Source organism: Saccharomyces kudriavzevii, assembly GCF_947243775.1.
Source record: "Saccharomyces kudriavzevii IFO 1802 strain IFO1802 genome assembly, chromosome: 7".
NCBI lineage: Eukaryota > Fungi > Ascomycota > Saccharomycetes > Saccharomycetales > Saccharomycetaceae > Saccharomyces > Saccharomyces kudriavzevii.
This window is the reverse complement of record NC_079278.1, coordinates 660623-684189: the sequence shown is the minus strand read 5'-3', so window position 1 is coordinate 684189 and position 23567 is coordinate 660623. Positions and strand designations below refer to the sequence as shown.

The 23567-nt window shown below is 38.4% G+C and overlaps 8 protein-coding genes and 1 non-coding gene across 9 annotated transcripts; 1 reads left to right on the top strand and 8 right to left on the bottom strand.

The window, feature by feature from the left end:
* Positions 1-120: 120 nt before the first annotated feature.
* Positions 121-3435, bottom strand: VAS1 (valine--tRNA ligase; the record flags this gene model as incomplete). Its single annotated transcript, XM_056228107.1, has 1 exon — positions 121-3435. The coding sequence occupies one exon, from the start codon at positions 3433-3435 to the stop codon at positions 121-123; it is 3315 nt and encodes a 1104-aa protein (XP_056087861.1).
* A 233-nt stretch (positions 3436-3668) lies between these two features.
* Positions 3669-5195, bottom strand: DRN1 (Drn1p; the record flags this gene model as incomplete). The annotated part of the gene is made up of 1 exon (XM_056228106.1): positions 3669-5195. One exon carries the CDS (start codon positions 5193-5195, stop codon positions 3669-3671), a length of 1527 nt encoding a protein of 508 aa, XP_056087860.1.
* Positions 5196-5668: 473 nt separating this feature from the next.
* Positions 5669-7390, bottom strand: DBF2 (serine/threonine-protein kinase DBF2; the record flags this gene model as incomplete). Its single annotated transcript, XM_056228105.1, has 1 exon — positions 5669-7390. The coding sequence occupies one exon, from the start codon at positions 7388-7390 to the stop codon at positions 5669-5671; it is 1722 nt and encodes a 573-aa protein (XP_056087859.1).
* A 348-nt stretch (positions 7391-7738) lies between these two features.
* PRP31 (U4/U6-U5 snRNP complex subunit PRP31) lies at positions 7739-9226 on the bottom strand (the record flags this gene model as incomplete). Its single annotated transcript, XM_056228103.1, has 1 exon — positions 7739-9226. The coding sequence occupies one exon, from the start codon at positions 9224-9226 to the stop codon at positions 7739-7741; it is 1488 nt and encodes a 495-aa protein (XP_056087858.1).
* Positions 9227-9507: 281 nt separating this feature from the next.
* UTP22 (rRNA-processing protein UTP22) lies at positions 9508-13224 on the bottom strand (the record flags this gene model as incomplete). Its single annotated transcript, XM_056228102.1, has 1 exon — positions 9508-13224. The coding sequence occupies one exon, from the start codon at positions 13222-13224 to the stop codon at positions 9508-9510; it is 3717 nt and encodes a 1238-aa protein (XP_056087857.1).
* A 539-nt stretch (positions 13225-13763) lies between these two features.
* Skdi_7.trna20T lies at positions 13764-13835 on the bottom strand. The gene has a single exon. It is a non-coding gene; the product is annotated as a tRNA-Thr (tRNA).
* A 1067-nt stretch (positions 13836-14902) lies between these two features.
* On the bottom strand, positions 14903-17710 carry NNF2 (Nnf2p; the record flags this gene model as incomplete). Its single annotated transcript, XM_056228101.1, has 1 exon — positions 14903-17710. One exon carries the CDS (start codon positions 17708-17710, stop codon positions 14903-14905), a length of 2808 nt encoding a protein of 935 aa, XP_056087856.1.
* A 606-nt stretch (positions 17711-18316) lies between these two features.
* On the bottom strand, positions 18317-20005 carry CTT1 (catalase T; the record flags this gene model as incomplete). The annotated part of the gene is made up of 1 exon (XM_056228100.1): positions 18317-20005. One exon carries the CDS (start codon positions 20003-20005, stop codon positions 18317-18319), a length of 1689 nt encoding a protein of 562 aa, XP_056087855.1.
* Positions 20006-21875: 1870 nt separating this feature from the next.
* Positions 21876-22886, top strand: PIL1 (lipid-binding protein PIL1; the record flags this gene model as incomplete). The annotated part of the gene is made up of 1 exon (XM_056228099.1): positions 21876-22886. One exon carries the CDS (start codon positions 21876-21878, stop codon positions 22884-22886), a length of 1011 nt encoding a protein of 336 aa, XP_056087854.1.
* Positions 22887-23567: the final 681 nt, after the last annotated feature.

The following is a 23567-nucleotide window of genomic DNA, read 5'->3' as shown; positions in this document are numbered from 1 at the left end:
CACGGCGTTGTCTTGCACGATTGAGAAAAGTATCTTCTAATGTGTTAAAGTTCTTAGGAATTTCGTTCTTACATATACATAGCATATATATATTATTACATTATTTTATTTACTTAAAATCTACAGTTTTAAACGTTTCAGGTTTTCAATAGTGGCTTCCAAACCTTCAATTTCAGCAACAGTGTTATCCAACTTAGTTTTGTTGGCCTCCTTGGCTTGTTCATTAGCCTTGCTTTCATAATCCTTACTATTAATGGTTTGTTCGATACCATTCTTGGACTTGTTAGCCTTTTCAAGCTTCTTTTGGACCTTAGAAATTTCAGCATCGATGTCAACGTGACCCTTGACCAACAGATGCACATTAACTTCTGGATTAACAGACTTCAACACACACCCTTCTGGAATTTCAGAGGCGTCCCGGGCAAGGGCGACTTCATCAATGGCCTTGATCAAAGAAACAATAGAATCCTTCTGATCATTAGCAGTTTTATAGTATTCTTCGTGATTAGATTCGACAAACACTTTTCCGTTCTTCAAGATATTGTATTCAGATAATAGAGAACGAGCCTCCTTAGTGATGTTCAAGATTAAGTCGTAAGCATTGGCAGACTTATCGTCATCATATTCGGATTTGTAAACTGGATAAGCGGCCTTGACAATGGAGGCAGCCTTTTCAGTGGAACGCTTTGGAATTCTTTGCCACATTTCCTCAGAAATGAATGGCATAAATGGATGAATCAACCTCAAAGCGTTGTCTAATAGAATATACAGAGTATCTTTGGCTGATTTTTTCTCAACGTTAGAGCCTTCCTGAATCAAGTACTTGGAGTTTTCAATGTAGACGTCACAAATCAAATACCAAAATTCATAAATAGCGCTGGTAGATGTCAAGAAGTCACGCTTATCTAAGGCTTCGTTTACGATCTTGGAAGTTTCAGTTAGCTTGTGCAAGATCCACTTTTCAACCAGAGATTCATTACCCGATAGACCTTCAGTGGCAGATGGTTGATAATCATCACCCAATCTCATCAATGCAAACTTAGTAGCTTGGTAAATCTTGTTACAAAACTTTCTGTAACCTTCAACACGCAATATATCCAAGTTGATATCACGGCCACCAGTGGTATAGGCGCACAGGGCGAATCTCATAGCATCAGTACCACATTGAGGAATACCGTTAGGATAGGATTCCCTTTGTCCAGCTTTTGCTTTTTCAATTTCTCTTGGATCCAGGTTACCTTGCGATAGTTTAGCGTGTAGGTCGTCCAACTTAATACCAGCAATAACGTCTAATGGGTCAACGACATTACCTAACGATTTGGACATCTTACGACCTTGCGCATCACGAACTAAAGAGTGACAGAAAACTTCCTTGAATGGAACGGAACCAGTCAACTTTAAACCCAGTAGGATCATTCTAGTAACCCAGAAGAACAAAATGTCCCAACCAGTTTCCAACATAGAGAATGGATAGAAAGTTTCCATGTCCTTTGTCTTTTCTGGCCAGCCCAGAGTGGAAAATGGCCATAAACCAGATGAGAACCAGGTGTCTAAAACATCTTCATCCTGTTCCAAAGTGAATTTGGCATTTGGGAACTTGGCAACAGCCTTTTTCTGGGCTTCTTCCAAAGTTTTACCAGCAACCCAATATTCACCATCAATTCTATCGTGTTCTTCCCCTTCGATATCAATGAAGTAAACTGGACAACGGTGACCCCACCATAATTGTCTGGAAATACACCAATCTTGAATGTTACCCAACCAATGGAAATATTCAGCCTCAGACGACTTAGGAGTGATGGTGATTTGGCCATCCTTGACAACTTTGATAGCCTCCTTGGCCATTTCACCTTGAGAAACCCACCATTGAGGTTTTAATAAAGGTTCAATAATATCACCTGACCTAGAACAGGTCGGGATAGTCATCTCGTTATCTTCTTGGCCAACGTATAGGTTCTTTTCCTTTAACTGTTCGATAACCCTTTTTCTTGCATCGAATCTTTTCATGCCCTGCCATTCTGGTCCACACTCTTCATTCAATAAACCATCGTCAGTCAAAATATTGATAAATTCTAACTGGTGGCGCTTACCAGTGTTGTAATCATTTTGGTCGTGAGCCGGAGTAATTTTAACGGCACCGGTACCGAATTCCATATCAACGGCATCCTTATCAGTGATAATTGGAATTTTTCTTGGCAAGAATGGATGTTGAATAAACTTGCCATGCAAGTGTTTATAACGGTCATCATCAGGATGAACTGCAACTGCAGTATCACCGAATATAGTTTCGGGTCTAGTAGTAGCAATAATTAATTTCTCATCAGAATCGATGACTGGATAAGCAAAAGAAGTCAAAACACCAAATTCGACCTTTTCGTCGTAGCCTGGGACGGACAAAAGAGCTCTACTTTTAATATCCTTGTTTTCAACCTCCAAATTGGAGATGGCGGTATTCAACTTAACAGACCAGTTGACTAATCTGGAAGCACGATAAATAACACCTTCATCATGCAATCTGACAAAAGCTTCTTCGACCGACTTTGTCAATTCTGGACTTAAAGTAAAAGCTTCGCGGCTCCAGTCATAAGAAGCCCCCAATTTTTGAATTTGATTCTTAATTCTGCTATGATATTCCTCTTTCCATTCCCAGACCTTCCCAACAAAGGCTTCTCTACCATAGTCGTGTCTAGTCTTCTTTTCCTTGGCCCAAATCTGCTTTTCAACGACAGATTGAGTAGCAATGCCAGCATGATCAAAACCTGGCAAGAACAAAACAGTTTTACCCTTCATTCTGTTGTATCTAATCAAAGAATCTTGGATGGCAATAGTCAAAGCATGACCAATATGTAAGGCACCGGTGACATTTGGGGGGGGCGCTGGAATACAGAATACACCTTCTGGTTTATTCTTACCATCAGCGGTAAATTCAGGTTCAAAAACACCAGTTTTAACCCACCAATCGTACCAAGAACTTTCGACGTTGGCTGGGTTATAAGCTTTTAAGGCTGGATCATCCAGGGAAACTAAAATCTTCTTCTCACCTGGATTAGTTTTGTCAACAAACTCTGGGATTGGCTCAACTTCCTTCTTCTTCTTAGGTTTTTTTTGGGAGGCACCAGTGGTAGAAGCAGCATTTTTTTTGGCCTGCTTAGCAGCAAACTTAAGCAGTTTTTCAGCTTTTTTCTTCTCTTTTTCGACTTCCTTAGAAGTCTTTGGAGAGCCATCTTCCTTTAATGGATTAATGATGACCTCACCAGTTTTTGGGTCAACTTGAGGCAAATTATCAAGATCGCTCATTTTAAAGAATCTGACTTGATTATGGGTTAACGATTTCTTTAAAAGAAAGTTCTGAAAAAGTGGTAATGATTGCCTATGGTGAGAACTCAAAAACCGAAAAGTAATTGGTAAAGATAATACGTTTAACCACTTATTCATACCATCTAAGCAATTTCATGTGAACAACGTACAGCAAACGATGATACTCAGTGGTGGCACATAAGAGTAATGGTAGGTTGTATGGGTGACTCTTCTAGGAAAAAAATTTTTCAGCGCGGTCTCTCGAAGAACTTTACCCGGACTCTCATTTTTTTCACCTAATTGGCAAGATCAGTAGGAAGCTTATCTATATTTCGCACATATACAAATCTATCAGCAGATATATTAACAGGTTAGTTTTCTTTGAGGGAAACATCATAGTCTTTGTAAGCTTTCAAAAACTTTTCCGTTTCTACGGACTCTTGTTGCTTGTTTTGTAAACAAGTTGAAGAATTCCATTTTACTCTACGTGGTAAGTTTAGTAAAAAAGCTAGAACGCGTCGTCCAAACTGCAAGTCTATTGTTTCATCGACATTGAAAGTGGCCAAATATATTTTGGGTTGTGATTCGGGAGTTTCGTAGACGGTGAATTGGAGATAGTTGTTGGATTGATTGTTAATTACGTCCAGGTATTCTTTGGAAGTGTGAGAGTCGTAGCATTGAAATTCTAGCTTGGCATTTCTTGTGAACTTTTCGTTATTGAAATGAACTTGTCTATCTAAAGCAGCGCGAAATTTCAAAACAAGGTATTTAGGAATTGGCACAACCTGTTTATGGAAATGAATGGAGCGATCAGATTGTATCTCGAAGACAACTGTGCACATATCAAATCTTACATAGTTCATCTTCATAAGGCTGGACTCATAAGCCAAAATACTCTCTGCAAGCTCTTCGCTCTTACTTGGACCCAATCTTGGAATGTGTTCGATTGGGATAATAAGACAATGGCCTGACATATCCATGTCACCTTTTGGTACACTTAAAGGACCCTTGGCTGTGGTTAAATATACTAATTTACCAATTGAAATTATCATGTGATCTTCAAGGTTTGGATTCGAAAAGCAGAAATGACAATTGGACGGTAGTATCGTTCGCATTTTCTTGTTATCATTTCTGTTTTCACTTCCACATGACTTGGAGTCATAATCAATCATATCCTCTGTTCCTGACTCTAATGGTCTTTTATTGCTGTCTTTACCTACCTTTTGGTAGGGATTAGCTATTAGATTAGGAGGCTCTACTTCCTCTTCGTCTTTACTGTCTCCCGCCGGCATGTTGAATGCGTAGGCCCATTTATTCCCAGATCTATAGTTAGGAATGTTGAGAAATCTAGATAGACGGTTGCTTTCCCACTTAAAAGGTTCCAATTCGTAGAAGTTTTTTTCATCAGAGAAAGCAAAATGATACCTTGCTTGCAACTTTTTTGCTAATTCATCGATAATTTCACTTCCAGACAATCTTCCGCACCTCTCGGAAATCGGGAGACCCCATTCTTCCGTGATGAGAACGTCCACCCGGCTATCCATCTTGCTAAATTTATCCAGGATGGCATCTTTTTGTTCTTGAAGTACCTTACTTGGATGAGCAAGGTAGGAAATCGTGATACCGTTGGCTAATTTGTAGGTACCGAAGTTACACAGTACGGTTACGTTTTCACCGGTTTCCTTTGCCTTTGAATTATTATCTTTGTCATCCGACGATACCAATAGCAATTGAGGCAAACTTCCAGTGTCTAGTTTCGTAATTTTATCACATGACTTGCTGAATACAATGATTAGGTCGAAAGGGCCGGACTTTTCATTCACTTTCTTAACTTTTTTGATGGCCTCATCGGCTTCACCTTCACTTATGTGAGTTACCAAAACTTTTACGCTCCTCATTTTTTTTTTTATTATTCAAATTGAATAAAGATGAATGGGCACGTATATATTATGAGCCTTTATATATTTCTTGGGGACCTTTTCAAAAAGAATTGATGCTCACTCATTCATGGAATTAGCTTAGTTTATTATTAAAAAAATTGCTGATCAGAACACCCATTACTTTTCATTTTTTTCATATTTTAGTAGATTGGCGTGCTTCATTATTCTAAGAGAAAGCAGTTCGGTTCATCCTATACTACAGTAATAGGGAGGTGCGTATCCCACAGCTCTGGAACTGATCGTAGCAGTAGGGTAAAACCCTAAGATATAGGCCTTAAGGCTTAAGTCCTGTGCAGTACACTATACACATATTATATATATATTTGTATATATTCGTAAAAGAAAAGGTCATGAGTACTACTTGTGAATTTTGAGTACTGGTTATTTAAATATAATGCTGTTCGAGTTAAACGTGGGAAAAGAACTTTATCTCAATAAAAGGTGGCGAATGGGTCTGAATGTTCCAATCCGTTGAAGAGAATACCGCTGGAACCTTGTTTGCCATTCCTATGCCTAAAAGTAAAACCGACTAGCTTCGACGATACTGCTGAATCATCCACCATAGCTGTTAACTTGTCCTGTCTCTTGAATACATCAGCGTATTTTGCCATATCGGCCTCACTAGTAAAATCATCAAAATAACCTGCGTCAGTTTCGCTATCTAGTTGAGGTGTAAAAGGGGGGATCATTGACCTCAACGTACTAAAGTTTATGTCTACAAAATATGGCATGCGTTTAACATGTTCGAAAGATCTCAACCGATTGATTGGATCAGCTATCAATCTTGTTATTAAGTCCCATGTTCTATCAGAAAATGCTGCCCTCCCATCTGACTGTCTGGGTCTTCTTAAAGTTTGTTTCCAGCGTCTCAGGTTATCGTACGTCTCGTTGGTTGATGATCCACTGAATGGTGTATAACCAACTAAACTTTCGAAAAGCATACAACCTAACGACCAATAGTCCACGGTAAAATCGTATTTTTTTCCTTCTAAAACTTCTAGAGCCATATAATCTGGAGATCCAACCATTGAATTTGCATAATTGACTTCCTTCTCCCTTAGTTGATTGTACATTTTTCTTCTATCTTCTATAGATTTTTCAGTGAATGCTGGAAATTCCAAATCCTTAATTTTTTCTAGTCTTATTTTCATACTTTCAATTCTTTCATTAGAAATCGTCCCGGCAGCTAAGCCAAAATCTGTCAGTTTTATATGTCCCTTAGCATCTATTAAAAAGTTCTCTGGTTTTAAATCTCTATGTGTATAGCCTAAATCATGTAACGAGTTGACTGCACAAAACATTTCACTAATATAAAATCTGGCATGACCGCTTTTCAAGCACCTGGTATTTATCAGCAATGTGCGAAAATCACCTCCTGGCACGAACTCCATAGCGAGATATAAACTTTGTTGATCTTGAAATGCATATAGAAGCTTCACTAACCATTCCGATCTTGTGGTGGTCAGAATATCTCTTTCAGTTAAAACGTGTTTAGTTTCGTTCAACTTATAAAGTAATTTTTTGTTCAGAATCTTTAAAGCGCATACTTCTTTTGTGTCTTTCTTTATAGCCAGATAAACCTGTCCATAACCACCTTGGCCGACTTGTGTGATCATTTCAAAATCCTTGTTTTTAGGTTTCAATCTTCTTTTTCTAAGAACTTGATGTTCCTTTTGTAAGTAAGCGGACCACTCCTCATTGAGCTTTAGCTGATCACAATCTGGAAGTTGGCTTTTCTGTTGCAAGTATTCTAGTACTTGTTTGGTACGCTGTCTTCTACTAATCACATAGTCGAACATATCACAATAATACTCCAGGAAGTACATTTTGCAAACGCTAACAACTCTCTGGGTTTTATTCGAGGTTGCTCTTTCGTAGAATTTTGGGGGGAGTTTTTTAGGAGAGTTCGTGATATCCATATCGCTTTGAGAGGTTTCGTCGATATCCATGTTGGAGCTGTCTTCGTAAGCGAAAAGAGATGATTTTACCGGAGAAGGCGAATCGTTGATACCGTAGGGCCTCACTCTTCTCTTCGTAATGTTTTGGTTGGAATTAAATAGCTCACCATCTCTAGGAGCTCCAGGTCCGTCGAAACTCAGATTGCTCATGTTACCTGCCAAGAGGTCAATGTTCTTTTCTGATTTAGATAGCATTTAAATCTAGCAAGATATCGTTGGCAAAGTAGATAGTTCTGCTTAAATTTTTCAGATATATTCGTATATATCTAGTAGTTGTTTATGTGGACGGCTTAGCTCCCTCTCTTATTTACTTCTTCAAATAGACAACATCGGCAGGGGCTTCAGCATCGAAAAAGAACTTTGAATGATCGAGATTTAAAATGAAGCATATCATTGTTTACTTTTTGAATAATTACATTTCCCGAAAAGGGCATACATATTTTAGCGTGTGGTGCTCGGGTTTCACATAACTGTTCATAGGGTACTTTCTATATAACATATCCATTGTATATCTATATATATATATATATATGTGGAATGGCTCTAAAGATGATGGGAAAACCAATCTTTTTCTCCCTCTGAATTAACGCGCTGTTTTTTGGGCTCTTGGCCACTCCATTTTAACTGATCGGAGTGCTCTGCATCATGGCCTAACGAGATGAGGTATTCATCAGTTTGCTGATTAGCCTCAGAAATTCTATGCTTCATAATCTTTGTTAACTTAGCCTGATTGCCGGAAGATCTTCTAGGATTGGGCGTGTTTCCCACTGCTTGCTGCAAGGACGTACTGGACATACCCAAACCAACCTCTTCGCCATACGAATCAAGAACAGTTTGTTCTTCCTTACCAAATTCCATTCTATTCTGTAATTGCCTAACATGGGATAACCGAAACTTTTCTTTGTACTTTCTATATTTTCTGCCAGCTCTTTTTTTTTTAGATTGATCCTCTGGAATAGGAAGAGCTTTCGTTTCAGCAATGTCCGGAGCTTCTGATAGCTTTTTGGCTTTGTTCAGCAATTCAGCTTTCCATTTCTGTGCAAGAACTGTATTCCTATCACCACTTTGCTGACTTGCGTCTACTCTTGCGGCGAGTGTTACTTTTGCACAAATCATTCTTAGCATTTGTTTATGAATAGCAAGTGGGAAATTCTGGATAAGATCTGTACTGAATATGTATCCCTCCTGTCGTACCCCACTCGCTAATGTATGTAATTCGTGTGAAAGATGCTTATTCTTTCCGATGGATGCAATGTTACAACTTGGAATCCGGCTAAATTCCAAAACCCCCCCAGCATATGCTAATAGCTGGGCTGCTACTTCTGGGCCTACCAAAAGACACATATTGGGGGCAATCACTGAGATCTTTGAGGCAACGTATCTACCGACATCTTCTTGCAATACCCACAGATTTTTCAGCATGGCGGTAGCTTCTGAAATTTGCTTTCTTGTTCCGATGTCTAATGGTTCTTTATTATTGAAGGACGTTTTCATCGACATTGTTAGCACAAGGACTTGCTCTTTGGTCAAATTTGCCTCATTTTCCAACAGTGGGGATAGCTTATCACTCTCATTTTTTGACCAATGTTCGCTTTCCAGTATGCTTGCCACTTTTGAGTATTGTAAGGATGACGGTATCAATGAAGATAGTTCTGGAAAACGTTTCCCGTATAACAGAATCAAAAAATTGTGCAGTGATTTAATATCACTTTTAATGAGCGGAATGATTGCGTTAAGACACGGTAGCAGTTTTATGAAATTTATCCCCTCTTGCTGCAAAATATTTCTTATAGCGGCAATTTTTGGTGAAATTTGCGATATCTCTGATGGAGGCAGTTCGTCCATGTTTAGTTGTGGCAATGTCTTAAATGATTCTATGATGTTTTGTAAAATAATGAGTGGATTAGAGTGTTTTGTTTGATCATCAGCTGTAACAATCTCTTGGGCTAATGTTTGGTCTTCTTTTTCCTCGTTAAACCCATCGGCAAGGTCGCCATCGAGGTCATCGAAATAGTCATCCTCAGAAGTCATGGTTCGACTATATATTATTGTTAGACCGAAAGGCTTTGAAATATTGCCAGTTGAGGTATCCAAGTCGTTGTAATGTGGCGCCCTTCGTGAGCATTAATGTTAAGATAGAAATATTTTCACACCAATTTTTTCAAAAAATATCAGAATCGTAAACTACAAGGATATCACCGGCAAGACCTACACGAAAAAAAATTCATTCATTTTATAAACTGCTCATTCTAAGTTGTTTTATTTCTTTAATATTATACAAATATTTCTAAATACTAACTTCACTATTTATTTTAATCGGTTTCGAATTTTATCACCATATCATTTCCAAATGCAGCAATCTCATGGAATATGGCTTCTTTATTTAAAACAACATTGTCATCATCTACAGGTCTGATGTTGCAATCTAAGTTGATTTTAAATTTGTGAGTTCCTTGGAAAAGTGGTTTTATTAATCCTGTGATGACATTTCTATCTCCCTTCTCACCACCATTTACACCTATATACTTACGGCTCGATAGAATCAAACTGTTCTTATACTTCAAATTCAAATATTTTACCAGTTGGTACGTTGGATCCATTTTTTTACTTAAATCACTTAAATCTTCTGGAAATAGGGATGGAGCTTGATCATTAGTGATGTTTTTAAACTCTGTAGCTGAAAGTATACCACATGAGGGCTTCAAGCCTACCGGTGTTCTCAAGTCAATGACAAAATCATAATCTTTTAATCCGGGTGTGAATAATAAATCGATAGTCTGCTGATTTAGACCATGTGTCTGTAGCAAATTAACAGCTACTTTAGCTAGTGCTGTCAGTCTTGTGGCAATAGGCAATGGAATACCGGATGAATATAGAATACCACTTGGATCATTCTTGGAGGCTACGAAAAACTGCAAATGTGTACCGTTTGGATCACTGTTCCTCAAGTTTTGGAAGTTCATTTGGATACCCTTATATTGAGATAAGGTCAATCTTTCAGAAAGCATTTTCATAGTTTTGGAGTCCAGTTCTGAACCAGCACCAATACTAGTTTCAAGTGAATTCTCTATATCATCTTCTGGTTTTACCAAATCTAAAATCAATGGGTCATCTTTCCAGTTCCATTGACTTATGAATTTTAACACTTTAAGGAACCCATTTTCAACAGACCCAGGAATGAAATACGGCGCAGAATCAACAAACGGTTTGATAGCAATTAATTCTGCCAACTCATCAGTTATATGGCCAAGTAGCAGGTGAGTGTCTAACCATCTTTTGAATAATCTTACCACAGGGGAATAGAATTGATATGAATGGGATATATTCTCCAAATTGCGTGTATGTCTCACGGAAGCCAGATATTTGGCTGTGAACTTCAAGAAAGTTTTCTCTAATTCTGGCTTTAGCTCATTTCTAGCATTTGATATAGCCCTCAAATAAAGAATTTCATCACGCTCAGTTAAAATTCTGAATTTGAACCCATAACCTTCTGGTGCCAAGACATTTAAAGTTACAACCTCTAAATTGTATGGAATGGATTCATCTCTTGTAAAAAATGATTTATAACTTGGACGATTAGTGGTTAGATCTTCTTGAATCTTGAGTAGGAAAGCAGTTTTAGCCTTCTCCAAAGAAGTTATTTCATCTGGCCATTTAGGTGAGGTTTCAAATTCCAAAATGACGTCTTGAAAGAAATCGGGATCTGAGTATGCGAATGGTACTGGTTGGCATAAGGAAGTGTATCTAAATGCAGAGCCAACTGGTAAGATGGATTTTACAGAAAGTGGTAGTTTCATTTGGAAAACAATTTTGTAAAGATCGTCAAAGGCTTTTTTTAAGTTGAAAAAACTGCTCAAGTTCAAAACAGATATTTTAGCACTTGAGGGTAAGTTTGGCAAGGGCAGAAAATTATGAAACTGCTTAGTTGATTTGTTTGATACTTGTGCCTTTTTTGAAATATGCTTCTGCAATACAAAATCAACAATTGAGGAAATAATAGGTTCTGATGAGGATGTAGACCAAACACAACAGTGTGTAATAGAGCCGTCTTTGAATCTTCTTAAAGAGGACTTAATTCCCCAGAAATTTTTGAAAACAGCCGCTTCAGTAGACATGTTTTCGGAATGAGCAGGGCCCTTAGTGACTAACTTTTCACATTCAGCAGGATTAACTAGCAATTTTAGTCTTACAAAATCAAAATTGAAGTGGTTTCCTCCTGTATTTGAATACACTTTCCTTTTGGTGATGGGAAAGTTGGATTTTTGTCCAACCATCTCAATTTGAACAAATTTGATTCTATCGCCCAATGCGTATCTTGCAACGTTTGTAATCTTGTGTGCAAGAAAATTTTCCAAAGTGACAAATTTAACTCTTTCCATTGAACCAAATGTCGCAGCCAAAGAAATTTCCAAATTATTGTACTTTCCTAAAGGTAACTGTACGTCGTAACATAAATCATATTTCAAATTATCAAAACGGCTAATATTGGTTAAGAAAATATTTGAAAATTGGTCTTGAACCACATTGTTCAACATTCTTAGTGTTTCAATAGCATATTCTTTCAAAACTTGATAAGAGGAAACAGTCATCTTTGTCAAGATATTAACCTTGGTCGATTTATCAAATAACGTTGGAGTTTGGAAACCTTCATCGATATACTTAGAAGCTGGCGAGCTAGAAGTATTCTCTGCATCGGAATGGAATTGTAAATGACCATCATGACATAAGTCCATTGTAGCCAAATACTTTATTACACCTTTGAACAATTGGTAGGATGAAAACCCGTGAAGTAAAATCTTGTTACTGTTGACACCACCTCCATTCAATAACGCTGCCATTAAGATAGTAAATTCGAAAGTGCCGAATCCGCCTAACGAACCAGAATGAGACATATTGGATGAAAATCCACGTTGCTGTAACCATAATCTACCCAAAACGGTGGCTTCTATGAACGATTCTGTTTGCTTTTTGGTCTTGTATAAGTACTTCAAATAGTTTTCATGAGTTGTTGAAGATAATACTGAAAAGTTGTAAAGAGGAGTAGCTGGTAAAGAAACTTCTTTACCTTCTTGTGCTATTCTGATACAGTTTCTGTTGGGTAACAGTTTTTTTGGTTCAAAGGCCTTATAAGGAAAACCAATAACTAAATTGATGGAGAATCTGGTCTTGTAAAAATTGTATTCAGATGGAGAATCACTTGTCGGCTTGGAACAAAAGATTCTTAGAATCGGTAAGAGCGGATCATTATCAAAATAAGAATACTCAAGTTGTAAAAATGAATCTAATTTATGTTTCTTCAATGATATTGATAGGTTATGGGTAAGGTATGCCAAATAAACACTTCTCTTATGTAAGCACCTGAAATTCAAGAAATCTTTTTTTTCGAATAACTCTTTTGGCATTGTTAGTAAAGTATCAATAGAAGAACCGTTGGGCTGATAAATTCCAGCTTTGAGTGCAAAGGAGCCAATTAAAGAGATATCTGGTTTTTTGTAATTGAATTTATAATTAGTAGTTTGAGCTATAGGTTTGGGGTCAACAAATGGAACAGAAACTACCTTGTTCCTGAAGAAAGAGTCCACTTCAGCCAATGTCTTTTCTTCCCAGTCAGGAATCTCTTGTAGGATATCATATAGTTTGTGCAAGAACTTTTCTACTTTCAAAACATGTTTTTCTTTCAACTTCACTTGCTCCAATAACTCATCGATTTGTAACTTGAAGATATTAGATTTGAATAGTTCAGCAGTCTCTCTAGCTATGTGAATATTGTGAGACTCTGTTGCGGTGGCCCTTCCATTGCGGCGAGAAGCAGTATTGTTTGCCGCGATTTCCTGGTCTTGAGGTGAAGTGTCGCTTCCGTCATCATCTTCTTCTTCGGGCATTACATGCACGTTGTCAATTTGATTGTTGCGGCCGTTTTCTTCTTTCCCATAATGAGTTGTGCTTTCCTGTGTGGAACGTTTTTTGTGCTCTTCTGCAATATTTTGATCGGAAGTCTCGGATGCCTTTCTCTTAACACTTGTAGCCATCGTATATGGAGGAGGAAACGTTTGTGTAACTTCTACTAAAAAATATAGTGTATTATTCCGAAGTGATTGTACCTAGAACTTGAATGATTTTTTCAAAAGATGAATCTAACAAAGGAAACTTTGAAAATTTTTTGAAAATAGTGTCTAAAGCGAAAGCAGATATATGGCCTTCAGAAAAAGTGAGATGAAAACGTCCTGTCTCCAAATATAAAAGCTGACGATTTGAACTCTGTTAGGAATTAAAATCGACTATTATGAGCTAAGAACCCTTTTTGTTTTATATGGGTCCGCAGCGTAAGATGCTAATATTATAAGCTCAAATGACCTTTTGGTCAAGTTTTCCAAACTACAAATTGAAATTTTTCAACGGCACGATGTGAGCCGTAGGTCGACCTCTCCAGGCAGGGCCGCCACCACCGGCTCTGCCTAAATTTTAGCCATGCACTGGGCTCGCCATTTCGGCCGCGAAATATCAATGCCGCTACAATACCAGATGGAGAAGAAATTCTACTCAAAAGACGGAAAAAAATATAGAAATCTGCCACCTGTCAGAATTGAACTAACGACCTTTGCATTACAAGTGCAACGCTCTACCACTAAGCTAAGGAGGCGAATACAGAATGAGAGGGAAAGCGAGTGTTTGATTATTATGGATTTCTATTTTAATGAACTACTAGGCTTTATTTTCCATTGTACTCTGTTAGAACAAGTAGGTTCATCATTATTCATGTTGGAACAATAATCAACTATCCATCAATTACTATTACAGCTGATTAATACATTCAATCACGTAACTAGAAGATTATCATATACGGTGTTAAGAAGATGACAAAAATTATCAGATCAGTGGAAGCTGAAGTGCAAGGATTGATAATGCAATAGGATCAATGAATAACGACGTATAAAATGAAGGAAGAAATAAGAATAAGATTATGTAAAATTGTCGATTCCCCTTCGTGGCCTAAATCCATGAGGAGAACTTCTAGTATATTCTGTATACATAATATTATTAACCTTATCAAAAATGGAATCCCAACAGATGTCACAAGATTTTACTGGCTAACATTAACATGATACTCATCATGTTGGAATAAGTGAATGGAAACATCCTTATGGTGATACCAATTATATTGAAGTAGGTAAATTCTAATAATACAATTTACTACAATAAGAAGATAAAGATCTATTAATTGACCAGAACTTAGTATATAAGAAGATGAGTTATAACAAAAAGCTAATCATCAATGTTCCGAATTTTCTCTGAACCATTGGGTTTCATATAACCAATAAGCGTCTGTTTTATATACCTCTCCTATATAAATTAAGAAAGAACGACTTATTCTTAATTTTACAACTTCCTAAACCACTAATTATCAACAAATTATTTGATCAAAAAGGAATAAACTACATTCCAAATGTGCATGTTCATATCTTAGAACAACAGTCAACTTTCGTTCATCACTATTAACTTGTCCTATATTTTGTGATAAATAAGTAACGCCGAAATGGAAAGTCTAAATACCTAAAAAGGCAGTAACAAGCGACTATTATACAATAACGATTGCATAAAGAAATGTATAAAATGTACAAATTTTGAACGTTTAAACATATATTAAGCATATATGTAGGGTGCCTAAAAAGTTTTCACTATTCATTTTTTTGTTCTTATAATTCAATATCAGTAACTATTGCCGATCAAGCTGTGTATATTTTCGTTTTCATGCTCTAACCGGTTGACATCTTGTTCCAACCCTTTTATAGTTAATTCAAATTTGTTGGCTTCGCGTATCCTGTATTCGTTTCTCCTGAACCTATCCTTTTCTCTTTTGCTCAAGAACTGAGTGCTAAATTTTTCTATCTCTTTCTCGTTTTGATCAACTTCCTTTTGCAGCTTCTCGTTTCTGGCATTCAGCCTATCCAGTTTGGAGGCCACTTGACTTAATTCTTGGTTGAGTTTGTTAAACTTGCTTTCAGAGTTTTTTAAATCTTTCGACAAGCTCTCCTCCAATTTGCCGTACTCTAATTGGTTTTTCAAATGTAGATCTTTTTTCTTTAAATATTCCTCTTCTAAGTCAAGTTCTTTTTCAGTGAGCTTCTTGAGTTGCTTCTCCAATTTATTTACTGCAATTTCGCTTTGCTGTAAAGCAACTTTCAAATTTTCGACTTTAGAAGTGCTCTTTTCATCATTTGTCGCATTCTGTGCAATTCTGCTTTTGAAGTAATCAATCTCTTGCCTTAAAAGACTTAATTTCTTGCTAACTTCCTTCTTCGTTTTTTTCAGCTTTGCTCTTTCATCGGACAGGTTCGCATTCGTGGTTAATACGGAATGTTTTAAAGTTAGCAGTGGAGATAGGAATTTTCTATGATAATACGAAGGAAAACTGAAATCGAGATTTTCAAATTTTCCAGCAATTGCATTGTCGCTTCCACACGTTCTGACTATCAAATCAGAAACCAAATAATCATCACGGTGATTTAGCCTATTGATGAATTGTATATCATAAGAACAAGAAGGAACCAACCCATTAACAACAACGTATTCTTCCCCCACATGTTCCAAAATCAAAGCGCATGAAACTTCTGACCAAATGACACCGTTTACTAGAACAATGAGTTCACCATCATGTAAATTCTCAATGTGAAAAGTGATGGAATTCGTGCTAATGTCAATGATGCAAACTTTATAATCATTATCATTTCTATTGAAAATATTCTCGTTGGTAGAAACCAAATTCAACTGATTATAGTCATCAGATGTTGTTTTTGCGATTAACGCCATTGTGTTTGAAGGTTCAAAATTGTTAAAAACACTTTTCTTAAACTTGCCAGCATGGGTAAAACTAATTCTTGATGGAATTGAGTGTGTTTTAATCGTGTCCAAATCTTCATTATGCTTTTCCTGATTATCGGTGTATGAAGTGCTGGAGTTAGTTGGTGTTAGTGGATTTTCAAAAGTTTCTTGCAGATACTTTTTTTCAAAATTTGTCGTTTTTAATGTAACTACCATAGACCATAGGGGTGCAATCAAATGTTGATTTTTTCTTCTAAATAAAAGACGAATAAAATTCTCTAGGTTTGTTGTGACAGATATATCCGATGACAGATTGCTTGAAGAAAATATATTTCCAAAATCAACGTTCAGTTCGAACAGTTGATTAGTGTACTTGTCGTTTGAACAAGAGAAAGGATCTGAATTGTTCGTCGAGGCTGCATTGATGGGGTTTGATACGGGAATTTCAGATGGCAAATCGTTGTTATCACCTGAAAAATTGAATGTTGTGGGAGAGGTTGTGGTCGTTGTGGTGGTAACTGCCTGAGAATTACTTCTTTCGGCAGAGATCACAGATGGTTGAAAGGATTTATACTCCTTCACCATAGAAGTAAAATAAGGAAAGCTGGAAACAACATCACTAGGATCAGAATTGGCAGGATTTAACAAATTATTGTGTGGTGGTGAAGAAAGTGGAGAGCTATTTTGTTGAGATGAATGGGTAGGTTGATTGCTGTTATTAAGACCACCTGGATCGTTCGGTATCATAGGAGTTTGATCCTCCAATGTATTTGAATCGGTAGAAACTGGTGATGATGAAACTCTCATCTTTTGCATCCCCTGTATACGATTCCCCTCTGTTCTGTTAGAGTTGAGGCCTTTCTTCGATGGTTTATTTTCCGTTGTTTGTTTATGGGGATACAGTAAACTTGAAACAAATGAGAAAAAAAGAATGTGGAATGATAAATAGTAAACAATACTTTCAGCATGTCTACCAAGCATCTCAAAAGACAATGGTAAAAATAGAGAGAAGAGTTTTCTTAAAAATTGTGCATATCTGTGGAAAACTGCAAATAATTTAACTGATTGCTCGGTTCCTCGGAAAAACGAATCGAATAATTGTGTAGTGGCAAAGAGATGTGATACTCTTTGAAAAATGTTGGTTGAGACTGCATACAATACTGAACATGAAGTGGCGTAACTTAAACAATCGCTTGGGTCATTGATCAAAAATGAGGCAATGATAGAAATTGCCAAATTCTTTATTGGTTTAACAAAGTAGTTTCCACCGTATATCTTCAATAACATTGCAAATATAATCTCAAATATTAATATAGGGACAGGAATCACGAAACTATTTTTGGAGTAGGTAAAAAACCGGGAATTTAATTTCCTACTAGTGTTACTGTTGGTCCTTCTGGAAGTGGTGATATCTATGTGTGCCACTTCACTGATATGGCGAGAAGGTTTTCTCGATAGGAAAAGTATAATAAAGCAGTTTGCCAAAAAATCTTTGCATTTAGTGGCAATAATAAAAGACACCAATAAACAGAGGGAAGTAAAATGGTTGAAACTCAAAAACACCAAAAACAATGCAAGAGTGTCTTTGAACCTATGCTTTTTAGCAAATTCAGTAGGTTGTTCACCCATTTCAGTATTTAAGGGTGGCTGTGAAGTTGGCAGTACTTTCTTTTGATTCTTAGATTGTTTCTCCATGAAAACTGTACATGAATTTTTTTATGTGATGAAGATACGTGGAATGTTAGAAAAAAAATACTATAAGTTGTTTATTAATACAGATTATCCGAAGAGATGATATGAAAAACGTAGGCACAGAAAACAAAAGTCTAGTGCGAGGTATAACGTAACAGAAGGAATATAACGCTAGCTCTGCAGGTACTTTGCGAAGGGCTCTAAGTTCTAAAAGGATTCGCTCTTTTCCCCTTTATAAAAAGCACGGAAATTTGTTGCCAAGGTCAGGGATTTTTGCCATGTGCATGCACTGGAGATGCTTGAAAGTTCAACGTTATAAACACACAATTGAATAAGTTGGGTCACATTTTTTCCAGTTTCCTTCGTATGATGCGACAAATGTTGTTTATTATGCCGATCCAAAATGCTGAACTATGGAAAAGAAGAAATGTGTCAAAAGCAGACAATCAATCGGTTTTATGATTATATATTCCCTGATAAAGGTTGTTACCTACGATATGAGATAAATAGAAGATACTATTGCCTATATGTGCAAAACGGCTAATGGTATCCAAAAATGTACGGGAAAAACTTACGTGAATGAATAAATATAAATAAATAGGACCAGCCTTAGTTGGCACTTGCAATGGACCAGGTTTTGGCGTAACCTTCAAGGTTAACAGGTTCCCAAGGAACTTCCAAGCCTTCTGCAATGACTTTACCCAAATCGTGGTTCAACAAACCGAAATACTGAGTGACCCTCTTTTTCACCTTGGGATCCTTGATTTTACAAGCATGGCAAACAACGTTATGAACGAATAATTTCTTTTGTTTATCGTCGTAGACCTTTTCGAATAGAGCTCTTGGCTGTTCGAAGTCCATTGGACTCATACCATAGACGTAATAATACTGATTGATCTTGGAATCGACGATATGTTCATTTCGGATTTGGTCTTGTTCCTGTTTTCTTACGGAAACCTCAGTCACCTCATCCAGAACGATACCCTTGAACTTGTCAGACACTTCATCATTGTCCTCATTTTTAAACTTCAAAGTTTGGTTTGGTAAACTTGAAATATAGTTTGGCTCAGGACCGAAATTGTAGTAACTCATTGGACCGTCTCTTTGAAAGTTCACGGCTTTGAATGGACACTGTTCCGCGGAGTACTGAGGATCTCCTTCAGAGTATGGACAACCCAAGTTTCTCGGCCTGTTGACAGGCAGTTGTTGATAGTTGGCTCCCAACCTATGACGCTGTGTGTCTGGGTAAGAGAAAAGCCTAGCTTGTAGGACGGAATCATTGGAAGGCTTGATGCCTGGGATACAAGTGTTTGTTGGACTGAATGCTACTTGCTCGATCTCTTGAAAGTAGTTATCAACGTTTTCTGTCAAAGTGATTGTACCAAATTTTCTCAAAGGAAATTCTTTGTGTGGCCAGATCTTGGTCAAGTCATTGACCGAGTATCTGAACTTAGTGGCTTGTTCAGGCGTCATTGTTTGCACATAACAATTGAATTTTGGCTTTTCACCTTTTTGCAACTGAGTGAACAGCTTTTCCTGATTATAATCTGGATGAGGACCAGAAATCTCAGCTGCTTCGTCGCCGGTCAAGGTCTTGAAGCCAGTATCTGATAAGACGTGGAACTGCACGTAAGTGTCCTTACCTTCCTTATTGACCATAATGTATGAGTGACCAGAATAAGCGTTCATATCAGCCCAAGAGGCAGGAGTGCCTCTATCACCAAACATGTACGTTATTTGATGGATCGATTCCGGGTTCAATGTCAGATAGTCCCAGTATATGGTAGTATCCTCAAATTGATTTAGATGAGACTGAGGGTCTCTCTTTTGAGTGTGGATAAATACGGGAAACTTGATGGCGTCTCTGAGGAAGAATACGGGAGTATTGTTGAAGACCCAGTCGTGGTTCCCCCACTCGGTGTAGAATTTGAAAGAAACGCCTCTTGGGTCTCTTGCAGTATCTGGTGTACCACTTTCACCACCAACAGTGGAGAAACGGACAAGACCAGGACATTTGTAACCGGCATTTTGGTATGGAGCGGCGTACGTAATGTCGCTTAGGGAGTCTGTCAACTCGAATTCTAGTCTACAACCACCGCCCTTGGCGTGGACGACACGCTCCGGAACTCTTTCTCTGTCAAAACTAGCAATGTTTTCCAGTAGATGGAAGTCTTGCAACAAGATAGGACCGTCAGGCCTAGAGTATTGGGAGGCGTATGGATGATGGGAGTATGGGAACCCATTTTGCAAAGAGTACACTTTTTCCTGCTTTTCTTCCTTTTTACCGAACACGTTCATTTGTGGAGTTGAGTCGATGCTCTTACTGCGCTCAAGATACAAGAAATTCGGTATACGGTTAAAGGTGAGCCTTCTTATACGTTTGGCCCTAGGGGATATTATAAATACACTATATGTCCAGGCCACGCTAAATCTTTACAAATTCTTCCCATTCAAGAAGTCGGGGTTATATTGGCTAGCCTAGCCTGCAATCAGAGGGTGAGATGAACTATGCTCTTTCATCATATTAGTGACAAAATAACCACAGCAATAGTCTTTTTGGATTGGCGATAGGCTCACATCTTGAAGAGGGGGGGGGAACAATACGCAATTCCACACGGACTGGGACCCCTTATCAGGGGTCCCAGTCCCCTTGAAAAAAAGGGCCAACCGTGGTCCTGTCTCTGTGAAAGTAGGCAGAAGAGCAGTGCAAGGCGGCATGGAGATAACGGACGGGCTGTTTTCGGCTTCCGTTCCTTAGCATCTCCGACTTCTTTTGGGATCCGCTGGCAGTTAGTAGGGCAATCTTGGCGCGGTGAAGGTGGCTTGATCGCCCGCGCTTGTAACACTTGTTACCTACCATCCACCACGCACATTTAAGTTTTCATTATCATGTCGCAGCTATTGCTTGCACCGGTGTCTTTCCAGGACTGTTGCTTTTTTTGTTTTTATGTTTAGATGCTGAAAATCTCTCTCTGCTTTTTTCTTTTCAACGTTAAGCCGTCCAAGCACAATAGAAAATTAGGGCCCTTAGATTATGCTAGGAGTGCACTTGACAGATTTAAAATTTACAGTACAGATTATATATAAGCAATGACTTATCCTCGCTAGTTTGGACAAGAACCAAAACAGAGACTGGCGCGTCCACGCTTGCTTCCAACCAAGCAATTCTCCTCAAGGACGCACACGATATCTCACAGGTGCTATGGCGGCCCATAAGATTTGCCAACGGTGCCACTTTGAGCGCTGTAGTTGGTTGCAGAGGACATCGATCCCGGCTAGAGAGCCATCTTGTTCAGCGGCGACAGACCATTGTAGCTGACCGTGCAAGAAATGCCCACTACGATTAGATGGCGGTTGAAGCCGTACCTGTTTGTCCCGAACAACGACAAACGCCACGTTGAGTAGACGAATACCATGATCAAAGCAGTTGAGCTAGAGCTGCCCTTGTATGATGCCTTTTTACAGAATTTGGCCAAACAAGCGCGGTAAACTGCGGCAATGAATGCCAGATATTGGACGGCTAGAGAAGAGCAAGCTGCTGCCGATGACTGGATTAAGCAAGCTACGTACGTAAACGGTTGGATAAATTAACACATCGGTCAATCTAAACTAAATCTAAAAACGATATCGCCATGAATTACGCATACCCATGTTACGTAGTGCGCGTCTTCGCACGAAAAATTTACGGATTGGGAAAAAAAAGTTTCGCTTCCTTCCCCTTTTGGGAAAGGGATGTGGGAGAAATCGTTGTTCAGCCATGTCATTTTATTATTTTGTCTGTGGCCCTGCGCTTGTCTAACAAATTTCTGCAGCCGCCTTTTATTTTTCTTTTATTTTTTGGCCCACTGTTCCTATTAGAAAAACCGAATGGCCACGCCCCCCTCACGCACGGGACGGAAGAAGGGCGGCGTCCCCTGTTTTCTGGTTTGGCTCATCTCTTTGGCTCCGACGGACAAAAGACGGGATTCGCCCTCCCGTGTCTTTTTATAAATAACAAGCGCTCATTCTTCATCCTTCCTTGTTCTCCGTCGTTTGGGCACACTTCGTTGGCTTTCTCTAGACAGAAAAGAAAATTTTGTTTAAATATTTATCTGCAATCTCATCTTTACGCTCCCGCCTGTCCGCAGTATCGTAAAAGGTAAGATAATATCAGCATTAACTATATAGCATGCACAGAACTTACTCGTTAAGAAACTCTAGGGCTCCTACCGCCTCTCAATTGCAGAATCCACCTCCTCCTCCATCTACCACCAAGGGTAGGTTTTTCGGGAAAGGTGGTCTTGCTTACAGTTTCAGAAGAAGCGCCGCTGGTGCTTTTGGGCCAGAATTATCAAGAAAGTTGTCTCAATTGGTGAAGATTGAGAAGAATGTTCTGAGATCCATGGAGTTGACCGCCAACGAAAGACGTGACGCCGCCAAGCAATTGTCTATCTGGGGGTTGGAAAACGATGACGATGTTTCCGACATTACCGACAAGCTGGGTGTTTTGATTTACGAGGTCAGTGAATTAGACGACCAGTTTATCGACCGGTACGACCAATACAGACTAACCTTGAAGTCCGTTAGGGACATCGAAGGCTCCGTACAGCCATCCAGAGACCGTAAGGACAAGATCACCGACAAGATCGCCTACTTGAAGTACAAGGATCCTCAATCTCCCAAGATTGAAGTTCTGGAACAAGAACTAGTGCGTGCTGAAGCGGAATCTTTGGTCGCTGAAGCTCAATTGTCAAACATCACGAGGTCCAAATTGAGAGCCGCTTTCAACTACCAATTTGACTCCATCATCGAACACTCAGAGAAAATTGCTTTAATCGCTGGTTACGGTAAAGCTCTACTGGAACTATTGGACGATTCTCCCGTCACTCCGGGTGAAACCAGACCTGCCTACGACGGCTACGAAGCCTCCAAGCAAATCATCATCGATGCTGAAAGCGCATTGAATGAATGGACCCTAGACTCCGCCCAAGTAAAGCCTACTCTAAGTTTCAAGCAGGATTATGAAGACTTTGAGCCTGAAGAGGAAGAGGAGGACGAAGAGGGTCAAGGCAGGTGGTCCGAAGACGAACAAGAAGACGGGCAAATCGAAGAGCCTGAACAAGAGGAAGATGTAGTTGAAGAGCACGAACAAGCTGGTCAACTACATAACGAATCTCTTCCCGCACAGACCACTGTTTGAAAAACCAACAAACAAACATAACGAGCAAAACCAAAAAAAAAATTATCAAGAAAAGAACGAATTACTATATTAACTAATCTCTTTTAATTAATGAATGGACAGAAAACCATCTCTGCCCTCCTTTGAAAAAAAAATTGTTTTACTTTTTAATTTTTAATCATTTCCTTTTCTATTTCCTTTTTTTTTTATACGTTGTTGTATTTGCCTCCCTTCTCACTTCTAATCTATTATTAATATCTCCCCAAACTATGTACTCTTTTATTTTCTTAATTGCGACAGAGAACAATTTAAAAAATTCAAATTATTTCGACGAGAAGTAGCACACTTCGCATACCCTAACTGTGTTTCTGATAGTACTCTAATTTCACTTCAGTGTACTTCAGTTTTCTTTTTTGTTTCTGTTAGTATTCAACGACCTTCTCTTCATTCTTTGTCATGCAAGTAATGTCGTTGCTTCCTCTCCACCGAATGCATGCTTATAATGTTTAATGTGGGAATGTTTTTTAGCACGACGCGGCAGTATAATTTACGTGTATATGTTCCCTAGTAATGCAAGTGTTCTCTCAAATGACAATGGTAATTTTCATTCTATGGAGGAGATACTATACATCCGTAAACCATAGACCCACACATTACTTATTGTATTTTTTCCAGATTTTGTTTTTCGTTTTTGTTTGGAAC